Raw genomic sequence first — 11,839 nt, 5'->3', positions numbered from 1 at the left:
TAGAAAACAAACAAGCGCAGAGCATTGTAAATCATTCGTTGAACAGTTTTTGAATAGTCTCTGTTGAGTAGCAACTGGTTTAGAAGTCATTGATTTATAGAGATGAAATATTTCATTAAAATTTCAGCGTAATAAGTTCAATGGAGTATACACATATGTATGAAAAAGGTGCTCAAGTTATCGGTATAGTTAGCAGTGTAGTTTTAGCTTTGTATCCGTTTAGAAGTCAACTATAGTTTGAAAAACCACATCTATAATTCATGAAATTTATTGTTTTTTCGAGTGTGTGAACCGTATGTTTATTCTGTTTTTTGGCACAACTGGAAGCCCAAGCGCGTTATTCAAATTTCGATTAGCATCTTGGTCCCCGAACCGTGGGATCTGTAATCCCCAGCTAAGTAGAACGGGGGGCTCAGCTCTGCGCTTCCCTGGCTGCTTCTAGACTGATAAATATTTGGCTTTTGCATGCCAGCGCGATGAGTTCAACGTCGTCGGACGTTGCTAGTTTAATTTTCAAACATTTATCAACAAATATTTGGCGCTTATCATTTGTTCTAGCCAAACAAAGGGCGGGCGGAGTAGGTGGTGTGGCAGAACACTCCCATTCCCCGCCAGAAGCAACCTTCTCAGATCCAGCTTCAGCTCCAGCATCACCGTTTGCTGACCCGAACACCTGACAAATGCATAATGATTTCACAAACTCCTCCATTCCGGCTTATATTTTGCACAACATTTGCCGAAGCTTTTGTGCTGAGTCCGCTAATTAAATCGTTATATTGGGAAGATGCTTAGATGGGTGGGTCGTTGCTTTAAAGCATTTCAAAACATGAATCAGTTTGCACTGGCCGTAACCGCGGTACGAAATCTAGTACTACTACTCACTAGCTGAAATTTGATTAGCATTACAAAGTGAATGTTAATAATTGCTTTATTTCATCCAGTTTCTTATTTTGAAGCGCCTTAGTAACTTATACTTAAGCACTTATAGCTTGTAATGCACATCCATGAATTGCAGATTGGTGGTTACCTCCGAAGCATCGGGCATCACATCCTTGGCTGCATTCAGATAGGACTTGGCCCCCAAAATCTCTCCGGACTGAGCAGCTAACACAGCCAAGTTATTGAGTGCAGCTCCATGCTGGGCATCTGATGTGAGGCATAGTTGGAGACATCTCTTGGCTAGGTTGAAGTCACCAGAAGTCTACCGAAAAGTGCTCGCACATAAATAATTTACTTATGCACTTTAACCTACTTACCACCGCCACGAAGCTGAGATTATACCAGATGTCTGACTTTTGACCGGGTTGGGTAGCCATGGCCAAAGCTCTTTGGAAACACGGCAGAACCAAGTCGATTTGCCCACCATATAGACAACAGAGCGCTATGTTGCAGTAGAGCTCAGGAGACTGGGCTCCCAAGGACAAAATCCTCCGGTAGTACATCAACTAAGGTAAAGCGGACTTTTCAGTTTGAGGTACATGCACTCGTACTAATTATGATGATAATATTACCGCCATTTCCGGATTGTTGTCGTAAAAATAGCCCACGGCAATGCTGGCCAGAGATTCTACATTGATGGGATGCAGCTTGGCCACTAGTCTGTACAGCTGCAGTGCGTCCTCCTGCTGCTCCATGGCCTGGTGGATTCTCGCCTGCTCCAGTCGGTAGGTGACGTCAAAGGGACGCGAGTCCACCACTTCGCCGATCACGAATAAAGCACGCTCGGGTTGCTTTATCCTTTGGTATACTCTGGACAGGAGTAGATAGGTGTCCGGGTGGGGAAAGCTGGCCAGGGATTGCTGAAGAAAGGGCTCCGCTCTTCGAGGATAGTGCAGGGCAAGAAGACAACGGCCCATCTGTTGTTGCCACCACCAGGACAAGGTGCATCCAGTGGACCCACTGGGCTTCTGGCGCTCAACTTCCAGGACCACTTGACAAAGGGAGTGGGCTTTTTGTACATCCGCTTCGTGGTAGTAGAGGAACTGGAACAAGGCCTTCACCAGCGTTTCCCGTTCGGCGTATATGGTGGGATTCAGGCGCGATGCCTGGTACAGCTTAGAAGTGGCATCACCTACATTGAAAGCCGCTGCCGAGGTGGCTCGGATCCTGGAGGCGGTGCCGCAACGAGATCCCAGTGAGGATCCCGGTCGACTGAGACTCGTTCCAGGACGAGCCACTGCCGCCGATCCTGGCCGGGAACTATTTATGCGGCCATCACTGGAGCGGGCCACTCCGGAACCCCTGCTCCTCGCCTGCTGCGCCCTCTGACTGGTAAGGGGGCGTGGCTGGAAAGCGGTCTTTATGCTGCTTCCTGGTCGAGCAGCAGTGGCAATGCGCTCGAACTCCACTTCCTCGGTGGCTGCCAGAAATGGCCAATTATTAAACAATTAATGGGTGATCGAGAAACCAAAAAAATGTCACCTGCTCACCCTCATTCCCGCCATCGTCCTCGTCCAGGTCGTCCACGTACACGCGCTGCGTCAGAGCGCGCATCTTTAATTGCCACACGCCCTCCATCAGCCAAGTGGGCATCGTGATGGACGGCCCAGAGTCGGCTGCCCCGGCTCCACCTCCAGCTGCTCCCCTTGGCCTAGGGCCAATGCGTTGCAAATTGCTACCGAATCTGCTGTGCTCCGCCTGCTGCTGCTGGTGCTGCTGGTGCTCCTCCTTCTCCTCCTCTTTGGTGGTGAACAGTTGGACATGGCCATCGTGACCGGCCTGCAGGAGCGCGTTGCACAGCTCCGCACAGCGCTCGTAGGACCGTCGACGGTAGAGGGACACCGCCCTGAAGTAGTCCAGCTCCAGAGTCGCCAGCATCGCTGATGTCCTTAGTTGTTACACTCGGAAAAAACTGCACACAATGTTGTGTGCCGTACATAGAAGGAATGCATTTGGTTGGTCAGGAAGAATGTTCTTTTTTAGAAATCATATTTAAATGAAAAAAAATTATGGCATGAAATTTGTATGTTCCCGAACACATAATTTTTCTCAGTATCTTGTGTATCTGTGTCCGATTCAAGTGTTTGAATTCCTCGGCTGGGTTCCTTTTTTCGGGCTCTTCTGCTGCGCTTCGATCGCTGGAATTTTAAAACCGGATGCGTGTCATTCCTCTGCCCCTCCAAGACCGAAAATCCAGGGGCATCAGGAATGCGGCTGCTGCTTCCTGCGGTTCATCTCCCTCCTCCACTCTCCTCTGGACTCCTCTGGGTTCCAATCTGGTCTTAGTTCTTGGCTCGACTCCATGCCATCTAATTTTTCTATGCCCATAATTTGTACTTCCCGCCTACCTCTTTTCCACGGGACTTAATTTGTAGATTCCTCCGCTGCTGCGGTTTCTGGTATCGACTGACTTGGCCTCTAGCAGGTATACTCGTAAATAGGTGTATACGCGCCATATGGAAAGGGTCTTCCGGTATGGTTCGGATTGGTTAGGTTCGGGGTACGAGGTTATTACCATGGATACCTGGTCGGCCAAAACATTAATTGCTTTGCAGTGCGCCTGTTCCTGTCTCTGGGGAGTCACCCTGTTGGGACAATCTGGCATTCTGACCACCCTGTGGATCTACCAAACTTCTAATGTTCATTTGGGCTCTAATCACTACGAGTTACTGGTGTTCCACAGGTAGTATAACCAATTAGTTTCTTGATTCGTCTTCCGGAATGCATCTGCATCTGCTTATTGGGAAATTAAATTGTTTATAGCACAGTTTACACAGTGCTCTCGTACAATTTTATTAACTAAATGAGTACAATAAAATACATTAGAGTTTAATATCGTTAATATCATGGACACACAAATGTGCTATGGATTTCTGGGGAGAGTCCCCTCCCAGTGTCCCCATTTATAAATGTAGTATTTATTTATTGTTTAGGGTCTCTGCAGCCAATCGTAGATGGGGTCCAAGCCCACTTTGGTGACGGCGCTGGCCTCCACGATGGTCACCTGCTGGCGAATCTGCTTTTGCAACTTTTGCATCTGCAGCATGAGCAGAGCCTCGTTTCGCATCTGGCGGTAGGAGTAATCCATTTTGGCCAGAACCAGCAGGATCTTAGTATTATGCCTGTGACGAATTTAACTAGTGCATGAGTTTTCAGTTCATTTTCTCCCTAACTTACTGCAAACGCGGCTCGGTGAGGATTGAATAGAAAAGAACGCCGGCGGCTGAAATCTGACACAGATTAGAGGTGTCCACCACATAAATCAGCTTCTTGACGTCCTCGAAATACTGCCTCCACAAGGGGGCCATGCTCCCTCCAATTTCCAGGATCTGTATGGATTTGGGCAGATTCTTCCCGCCATGCGGAATGTTAGCTTGAGTTTCTGCCGGAGGCGGCTTGTGTTTATCGCCATTTGGCGATTTCGTTGGGAAATGGATTCGGTATATCCCAGTGCCAATGGTGGGCATGGAAAACGTGGTCTCGTCGATGGATTCCGGATCCTGTAAAGCTTTCAGTAGGTGCGTTTTGCCCGCTCTTTTGGGGCCCAAGCAAATGCAGGTGGACATTGCTGTTAATATTTACTTAATGTATGGATCTAACAAAGGTAGCCTTGGTTACCATAATATAATAATAATAACAATTAATTAAATTAGAATTGAACAATTTAGTTCAGTAAACACGTAAGTGTTTTTATTTCTTCTTTATCTTATACTTTAAAAATTTGAAAATTTTTTAACATTTTAAATTCGTGGAATCAATATAGCTTTATCGAAATCTTATGTCAGCAGTTAACATTTTAAGCGCAAGATGGCGCTCTTAAATATCCCAATAAAAAGTTCGCTGCAAAAGTTTGAACCATTTGGCCACACTTCATGTGAACACATCGAAGCTTAATATTATCGATGAAAAATCGATGTTTCTTGCATCGCTTTTTCATGCTGCCTCATCGTAAACAATATCAACATTGTTTCAAACACTCTTTTATTTCGCTCAAAAATGACCCATGCAGCAGACAAACCTCGAGCAATCGGATTCGACAGGCAGTTCTCAGCGGACGTGAATGGTGTGCCCACGGAGATAGTGTTCCACGGCTTCGCCAACAAGTGGTTCTTGGTCATAACGCAGCTTGGCAAGATTCCCGGCATCTACAACGTGCACTTCGATGTCCAAAGGGACGAACGTGTGGTTCCCTATCTGCACGGACCAGTGGACAATCCGGAGTTCCATGTATCGGTGCCCATCACGATGAACTGCTGCTTGGGTTTGGACACCGATGAGACCCGCAGCGCCATCCAGTTCCTGGTCAACAAAACCGGACTCCACAAGTGCCCGACGGATTTTGTGGTGGGCTTGGGTCTCAAGCAAATCGACGGACCCAACCTGCGCGCCCTAGCAAAGGTCATTGAGGAGGCGATATTCTAGTTTACGTTTGTTATATCCAATAAATATAGGCTGTATGACAGCGTTTGTCAAACTTTCTTGAAGATCCACCGACTAATCCACCTAAGCTTGACCAATTAAAGGCCTGTTCTAAAGCAAATTCTTTTAGGTGCCTAACTATATACCGTTTCACCGTTTAAAAAAATAGTCTCAATAGTTTTTTAGGAAACGTCTTCTATATTTCCCCGAATTTGTACATTAAAAAGTGTAACGCAGTTCGGGAAACACGGCACACGTCTACCTCTCGAGGATTACAGCACAAACACAACGGATGTCCGGTTGTCGAGAAGTTCTCTAGAGGATTTAGTCAAACAGACCAAAGCCCATGTCGTCGTCAGACTGGTCGGACTCCTCCTCCTTCTTCTTCTCTTCCTTCTTGGACTCGGCGGCTGGAGCAGCGGCGGCGGCAGCGGGAGCAGCACCACCGGCAGGGGCGGCACCAACTCCGGATCCGATGTTGGTGATCAGGTCCTTGACGTTGATGCCCTCCAGGGCCTTGGCGAAGAGACCGGGCCAGTAGGGCTCCACCTCGACGTTGGCGGCCTTCAGGATGGTGTTGATCTTCTCACCCTGGTGAATCCAAAAATAAGATCAGCACATGTTGCAGCAGTGCAAAACAAACCGTAGGACACGCATATTGTCCAATACTTCCGGCTGATGGCCAAGGCTTTGGAGGATTTGCGGCGTCCCCGATTGCGAAATTGAAAAACTTACGGTGACGGCGACATCGTCATCGACAAGGATAAGGGAGGCGTAAACGCAGGCGAGCTCGGCTTTGGTGGACATGTCGAAGTGCTGTGGCTAATCACTGATTGTGCAAGTTGCCAAAAATTAATTGTTTATAACAAATGGCCTTAGCTCGGGACGAGAACAAGCACGCTGGTCAAAATCCTAAACCGGAAAGAGCAGTTGATATGCAGTGTGACCGCGCCGAAGACGAAAAAAAATACCAATCGTTTGTATTTGTTTTTATTTTCAGAAAATACTAGTTCTAATACTAGTTCTCTTATTTGAACAAGTTTCCTTTTACACTCTTTGAATAGTAGCTTAGAACCCTTCTTGGCTTCTACGTTTTTGTCTATTTAAGCAACAGAGTTCCTAATATTTGTATCAGTTTTTCTCGTTGTGACTTGCGATAGGGATAGGGATAGATGATTAGCCGTAATGTTATTGAGAACATTGAAAAAGGACATTTCGGTATAATGACAAAAAAGTCACACTGTATATATATGTATGTACAAAATTTGTGTGCCCGTGCATAAACGTAAACAAAAAAAAGCGCGCAAAATGTCGGACCAAGAAGATTTAGTGGTAAAAAAGGAAAATAAATCTATAGATAATATTGATGAGAATGACGAGGAGTCAAATGATAAGGATTTTAAGGACCGTGGGAAAATAAGCAGCCTGGCGGCCTTGGGACCATTTATAGCCAGCAAGGAGAACAGCCGGAACACGATTTACCTCAGCGATGTTCCGGATGTCTGCAAGGATAAGCCGTGCATGCTGGGCGTGGATGAAGCAGGACGTGGTCCCGTCCTGGGACCTATGGTATATGGGATCTCCTACTGTCCACTGGAAAGCAAAAAGCCTTTAGAAGACCTGGGATGCGCAGATTCCAAACAACTAACCGAGGAGAAACGCGATATCATATTTAACGATATAAATACCAAGGATTACGCCACCAGTTGCATTGGCTGGGCCGTGGAGATTATATCGCCAAGCACGATCAGCACCAGCATGTACCGGCGCTCGAAGTGCTCCCTGAACGAAGTTTCCATGGACTCGGCCATGGGCTTAATCCAACAGGCGATCGATGCGGGCGTCAATATTGCCGAGGTTTACGTGGACACGGTGGGTCCCCCGGAGAAGTACCAGGAGAAGTTGCTCAAACGTTTCCCCAGCTTTAAAATCACCGTAGCCAAAAAGGCTGACTCCACCTATCCAATAGTCTCTGCTGCTAGTATTTGCGCCAAAGTCACACGTGATCATGCCCTCAAGGTTTGGAAGTTCCCCGAGGGTCTGGTCATTAAGGATAACGCGTTTGGCAGTGGATATCCGGGAGATCCGGTCACAAAGAGATTTTTGGCCGAGCACATCGATCTAGTGTTTGGATTTCCACGACTTGTGCGCTTCAGTTGGTCCACCGCGGAAAACGCGCTGGCGGACAAGGCCTACGACATGGAGTTCGACGAGCCGGATTCCGAGAAGGCAAAGTTCGCCGGCACCAAGCTCACAAAGTTCTTTAAGGGTACAACAAAATCGGGCGAAGTAATTCGCGAGGAATGCCGCTTCTTCAAGCAACGACACCTGGGAAATGTCATGGATTTTTAGCAACAAATAAGGATTTCATTTAATTTAGTAGGAATATCTCAATTTGTATATTTGGTGCAGTCTGATTTTTGTTGCGCATACATCTTTTAATTATAAAGAATAGAGTTTGAGTCAACTTCTTTAGTAATAAGTTTTAAAATAAACAAAAAAGCCCAGTCCCAAAACGAAAACAACTTAATTTGGATCTTTAATGTATTTTTGCTGATGTTTCTGTGTTTCCGCCAATCTCGTGTTCTTAATAATTACGTTCGATTACAGACTACGTGGGACTGCAGTTACACTGTTCTGAATGTATGCGTAAATAGGTCTGATCTGATCTCGTGACATCCCTTTTTTGGAGGACAACTGTGGGATTGGGTAAAGGACTTTTGGAGGGGAGTTCGCTGGCATCTTTGATCGACACAATAACAAAATGCAGTTATACTAAACGATTTTTGTATAAAAAAGGGACGACCTTAGAAACATAGAGCTTATGATTAAGATTAAAATGAGGCGAGTCGCATCCCGCTGATCGGAAGAGAACAACAACCAAGTTGGAGCCCCTAAAATCCCAGGTGCATATTGATATTTTGTGACTCCAAACTAAGCGTACGAAATAGACGTGGACAAAAGCGGGAGGATCTCAAGAGGTGTACCTTAAACAGCTAATTAGAACTTATAGCAATTACAAATACGATTGCAGGGCGGGATAGCTAAGAAAGGAGTTACCAAAGGTCCGGGCTCCAGATCCAAATCGATTTATGTTGGTAGAATTGAAACTGACGATATTTCACTTCTTTAGAAAATATAGTTAAATTCAATATTTGAATCAAAATTAAAAGTAAAAACTTCTCGTTCCTTATGAAAGTGAAAAACTACTGATTCCATTTTCACCAAATAATCAGTTGGAAAAGGAGTCGTGACTGCTTTAAGCGTTGGCTTAATAGACGAAATCCAGTTGTGGCTGCTCCGGCAATCAGAACTTTCGCAGGTCCAACACGAAAACGCTACCATCGGAGGCACTGGCGCCGACCTTAGTGCCTTTGGAATTCCAGCAGACCTCAAAGATGCCGCCCGTGCCCTTGTAACTGTGAACCAACTGTCCCGTTTGCGTGCTCCAAATGTGTACGCACTTGTCGAAGCTGCCGGAGGCCAAATGCTTTCCATCCGGACTAAAGGCCACAGAGTAGACTGGCTCCGTGTGCTTGGTGAGCGTGTGGATGCAGCTGCCCCTCTCCACGTCCCACAGTCTTACCGTGGAATCGAACGAAGCGGATGCGAGGATTAGGTTTGTGTTTGGATTATTGGTGCCCGGCCCCGTGGGCGACCATTTTATCGTATAGATCTCCTTTGAGTGAGCCTGCAGATCGTGGCAGCAGCGATCTCGGTTCATGCTCCAGATCTTGAGGGTCATGTCATCAGAGCAGGATGCCAGCAGCTGGCCCTGCGGACACCACTTAATTGCGTTCACCTCGTTTGTGTGTCCTTTGAAGGTCTTGATGGGCTCATTTACACCCAACCGGCACACATGAATCCGCTGATCCGTACTGCAAGATGCAAAGGCCTGGTTTGTCTGCCAGTCCACATCCAAGGCTGGAGCACTGTGAAAGGCGAATTGCTGCGTGCATTGGCCGGTGGATGCGTCCCAGATGATCGTCGTCTTGTCCACGCCAGCCGAGAGGATGTAGTTACCACACTTATTCCACTTCAAAGCAAAGATCGGACCCTTGTGTTGTCCCAAAGTAGATGCAAGTCGACCGTCGGTCTTCCAAATTCGGGCGTAGCCATCGTAGCTGCCGGTCGCGAGCAGGGAGCCATCGCACTGTAACAAAGATAGTGGATTAAAAACGGATCAGAAAACAAACTTCGCAATGCTTAAACGCCAAGATCTCCGACTTACATTCCAGTCCAGTGAGGTGACATCTTTGTTGCTAGGCACCTCAGCGCCGCCTTTCTGTATGCAGTGTCGCAGTACCAGCTGGTTAGAGTTAGTGTTTGCATCGGACATATCCCATATCCTGGCAGTGCTGTCTCCCGAACCGCTTGCCAGTAAATCCCGACTGGGATTCCAGGCGCATATAAACACCTCGCTCTCGTGGCCGCGTAGTACACGAGCCTTGGATTCGGGTATTTCGATGCTCTCGTCAATGTCCATGGGCACAAGAGCTGCGGGAGTCCCAGCACCTCCGCTGGTGGACGAGGAGATGGTTCCACTGGGAGCAGAGCTTTGTGCACTGGACGAACCAGACTGCACGTTGTTTCCTTGGGCTCCTACGCGAATCGTAACTGCTCCACTGGGCGCCTTGGATCCTGCTGCTGTCGAAGCTCCCCCCGATGCTGCTGCGTCCGGATTGGAGGTTGATACAGTTCCGCCAGCGGGCGTCACCCCGCTTGAGGGCTGCTCTACGCTGCTGGAAGTGCTGCTGTTGCCATTTGTGGAAGTTGAGGAGGCTGCATCATCTGTGCTGGTGGCATTCGCATTGCCTGCATTGCCGCTAGATGAGCTTCCCGCTTCATTGGAGTTCTGTGATTTCTTTTGACTTGCCCCAGGTGCTGTTGAATCTCCACCAGCTGGTGTGCTTGTGTTGTTGGCACCTCCAGTACTGGCCTGATTGCCTCCAGCTCCATTGTTTCCAGCGTATGTGCCGCCAGTGCTATTCGCCGGGTTTCCACTGGAGTCCACTTCGCTGGCCGACTGATCGGTTGGCGTGCTGGTGCCCGTGGTGCTGCCAGCTGTCTTGTTTCCACCTGCTGAGCCCGCCACTCCGGTACCCGGTTCGATTTTGATCTCTGGCTTGGCGTTGTTGTTCTGGTTGCCACCCGCAGGTGCAGACGAGTCGACTGGACCGGGCTTTCCCGGCTCTGTTTTCACAATGATCTTGGGTGGCTTCACCTCCGGCATGACAGCGTCTATTAGAGAGAGTCCCTCAATGGGCCGCGCTACCTCGCCGTCCTCGCCTACGCTCCACTCCACTTCGGTATAAAGAAGACCCTTCTGCAGGATGGTGAGCAAGGCGGCCGGTGGAACCAATGCGCCATTGATATTACTTTGCGAGATGTGCGACTCGATGCCAAACACGTAAGCAGAGTGCAGAAAGCCTAGAAAACGGGATTACGGGAGATAAGGGCGGGTTTTAATTGTGCGGACTTTGCGACTCACCTGACTCCTGCAGGTATCGGTAAACCAGAAAGTTCACCTCGTCGCTTGAAAAACTCATGGCGGAACTCGGTTGGCTCCTACTCCTACTACTAGCTCACTCCAAAATCCACTCCAATCTCCAATGCCAATTATGTTTTTACGGTGCGAAAATCGGAACTGTGCTGCGTAACACATGCGTCTGCATTCGGCACGCTTATCACTTGGGCGCAAGCCACGGTATCCGGAGCTACTCCTAGTACTTGGATCGATCTGGTGGGTCCTGTGTTCTCAATTCTGCCAGTTTGCTGCTTGCCGCAAGAGCACTTCACATATTTTTTCCACAAATAAAACCCAGGAATCGAAAACGCGTTTCTGAAACGCGCAAAAAAATGGCGGAGTAATCTCAAGGTGTGCGCTGTGAGAGGTTGCGCCGCATTGCATTTTGTGACGTCACAAGTTTCACAACAGACCAAAAATGATACAAAAAAAAATCATTGAATATTGATCAAATAAATATTTTTGGATCACACTAAGCGGTTTTTTAAAAGAAAGAATACAAATTAATCAGTCATAAAGCAAATTTGGAGAATTTTTTGATAAATTTGACTCTGTACTCTATAGATTTGTATAATTCTTACCTCACTTATAAAGGCAAGTAAAATCTTTAACCAAATGCAGCTTAGGCCTTCTCCTTGTAGTTAATGGTATACGAATACCTCCTAACGTGTATAATTCTTGTTCATGCTTAAAACTGTAAGAAACTCAAACCTATAACCAAAATCAGCTTAAGCCTTTTGCATGTTGTAAATGGTTAAAGAATACCTCCGTGCCATCTTAAAATTTCGTCCAGCCCTGTGCAACTTAGGCCTTTTGCTTGTAGTAAAAGTTACATGAATACCTCCTAGCGTATATAATTCTTGTTCTTTGATAAAACTATAAGCAACTCAAATCTATAACCAAAATCAGCTTAAGCCATTTGCTTGTAATAAATGGTTAAAGAATACCTCAGTG

The 11,839-nt window shown here is 47.1% G+C and overlaps 6 protein-coding genes across 6 annotated transcripts; 2 read left to right on the top strand and 4 right to left on the bottom strand.

The window, feature by feature from the left end:
• Positions 1 to 929: 929 nt before the first annotated feature.
• On the bottom strand, positions 930 to 3,431 carry LOC6540789 (tetratricopeptide repeat protein 8). The gene is made up of 4 exons (XM_001968136.3): positions 2,430 to 3,431; positions 1,512 to 2,359; positions 1,257 to 1,445; positions 930 to 1,201 (listed from the first exon to the last, which is right to left on the bottom strand). Exons 1-4 carry the CDS (start codon positions 2,815 to 2,817, stop codon positions 983 to 985), a joined length of 1,644 nt encoding a protein of 547 aa, XP_001968172.1. The 5' UTR covers positions 2,818 to 3,431; the 3' UTR covers positions 930 to 982.
• A 291-nt stretch (positions 3,432 to 3,722) lies between these two features.
• Positions 3,723 to 4,541, bottom strand: LOC6540796 (ADP-ribosylation factor-like protein 16). Its single transcript, XM_001968135.3, has 2 exons — positions 4,117 to 4,541; positions 3,723 to 4,061 (listed from the first exon to the last, which is right to left on the bottom strand). The coding sequence occupies exons 1-2, from the start codon at positions 4,503 to 4,505 to the stop codon at positions 3,869 to 3,871; spliced, it is 582 nt and encodes a 193-aa protein (XP_001968171.1). The 5' UTR covers positions 4,506 to 4,541; the 3' UTR covers positions 3,723 to 3,868.
• Positions 4,542 to 4,797: 256 nt separating this feature from the next.
• LOC6540810 lies at positions 4,798 to 5,425 on the top strand. Its single transcript, XM_001968134.3, has one exon. It carries the CDS (start codon positions 4,936 to 4,938, stop codon positions 5,359 to 5,361), a length of 426 nt encoding a protein of 141 aa, XP_001968170.1. The 5' UTR covers positions 4,798 to 4,935; the 3' UTR covers positions 5,362 to 5,425.
• A 108-nt stretch (positions 5,426 to 5,533) lies between these two features.
• On the bottom strand, positions 5,534 to 6,313 carry LOC6540814 (60S acidic ribosomal protein P1). Its single transcript, XM_001968133.3, has 2 exons — positions 6,094 to 6,313; positions 5,534 to 5,949 (listed from the first exon to the last, which is right to left on the bottom strand). Exons 1-2 carry the CDS (start codon positions 6,163 to 6,165, stop codon positions 5,683 to 5,685), a joined length of 339 nt encoding a protein of 112 aa, XP_001968169.1. The 5' UTR covers positions 6,166 to 6,313; the 3' UTR covers positions 5,534 to 5,682.
• A 50-nt stretch (positions 6,314 to 6,363) lies between these two features.
• Positions 6,364 to 7,880, top strand: LOC6540820 (ribonuclease H2 subunit A). Its single transcript, XM_001968132.3, has one exon. It carries the CDS (start codon positions 6,613 to 6,615, stop codon positions 7,708 to 7,710), a length of 1,098 nt encoding a protein of 365 aa, XP_001968168.2. The 5' UTR covers positions 6,364 to 6,612; the 3' UTR covers positions 7,711 to 7,880.
• Positions 7,881 to 7,888: 8 nt separating this feature from the next.
• On the bottom strand, positions 7,889 to 11,274 carry LOC6540822 (F-box-like/WD repeat-containing protein ebi). Its single transcript, XM_001968131.3, has 3 exons — positions 10,850 to 11,274; positions 9,590 to 10,788; positions 7,889 to 9,511 (listed from the first exon to the last, which is right to left on the bottom strand). Exons 1-3 carry the CDS (start codon positions 10,905 to 10,907, stop codon positions 8,666 to 8,668), a joined length of 2,103 nt encoding a protein of 700 aa, XP_001968167.1. The 5' UTR covers positions 10,908 to 11,274; the 3' UTR covers positions 7,889 to 8,665.
• Between the last annotated feature and the right edge of the window lie 565 nt (positions 11,275 to 11,839).

The sequence above is a fragment of the Drosophila erecta genome, unplaced genomic scaffold (genome assembly GCF_003286155.1).
Source record: "Drosophila erecta strain 14021-0224.00,06,07 unplaced genomic scaffold, DereRS2 tig00000055-arrow-pilon, whole genome shotgun sequence".
Classification (NCBI taxonomy): Eukaryota; Metazoa; Arthropoda; class Insecta; order Diptera; family Drosophilidae; genus Drosophila; species Drosophila erecta.
Note: the sequence above shows the minus strand (reverse complement) of the source record. Positions and strands in the feature narration are given on the sequence as shown.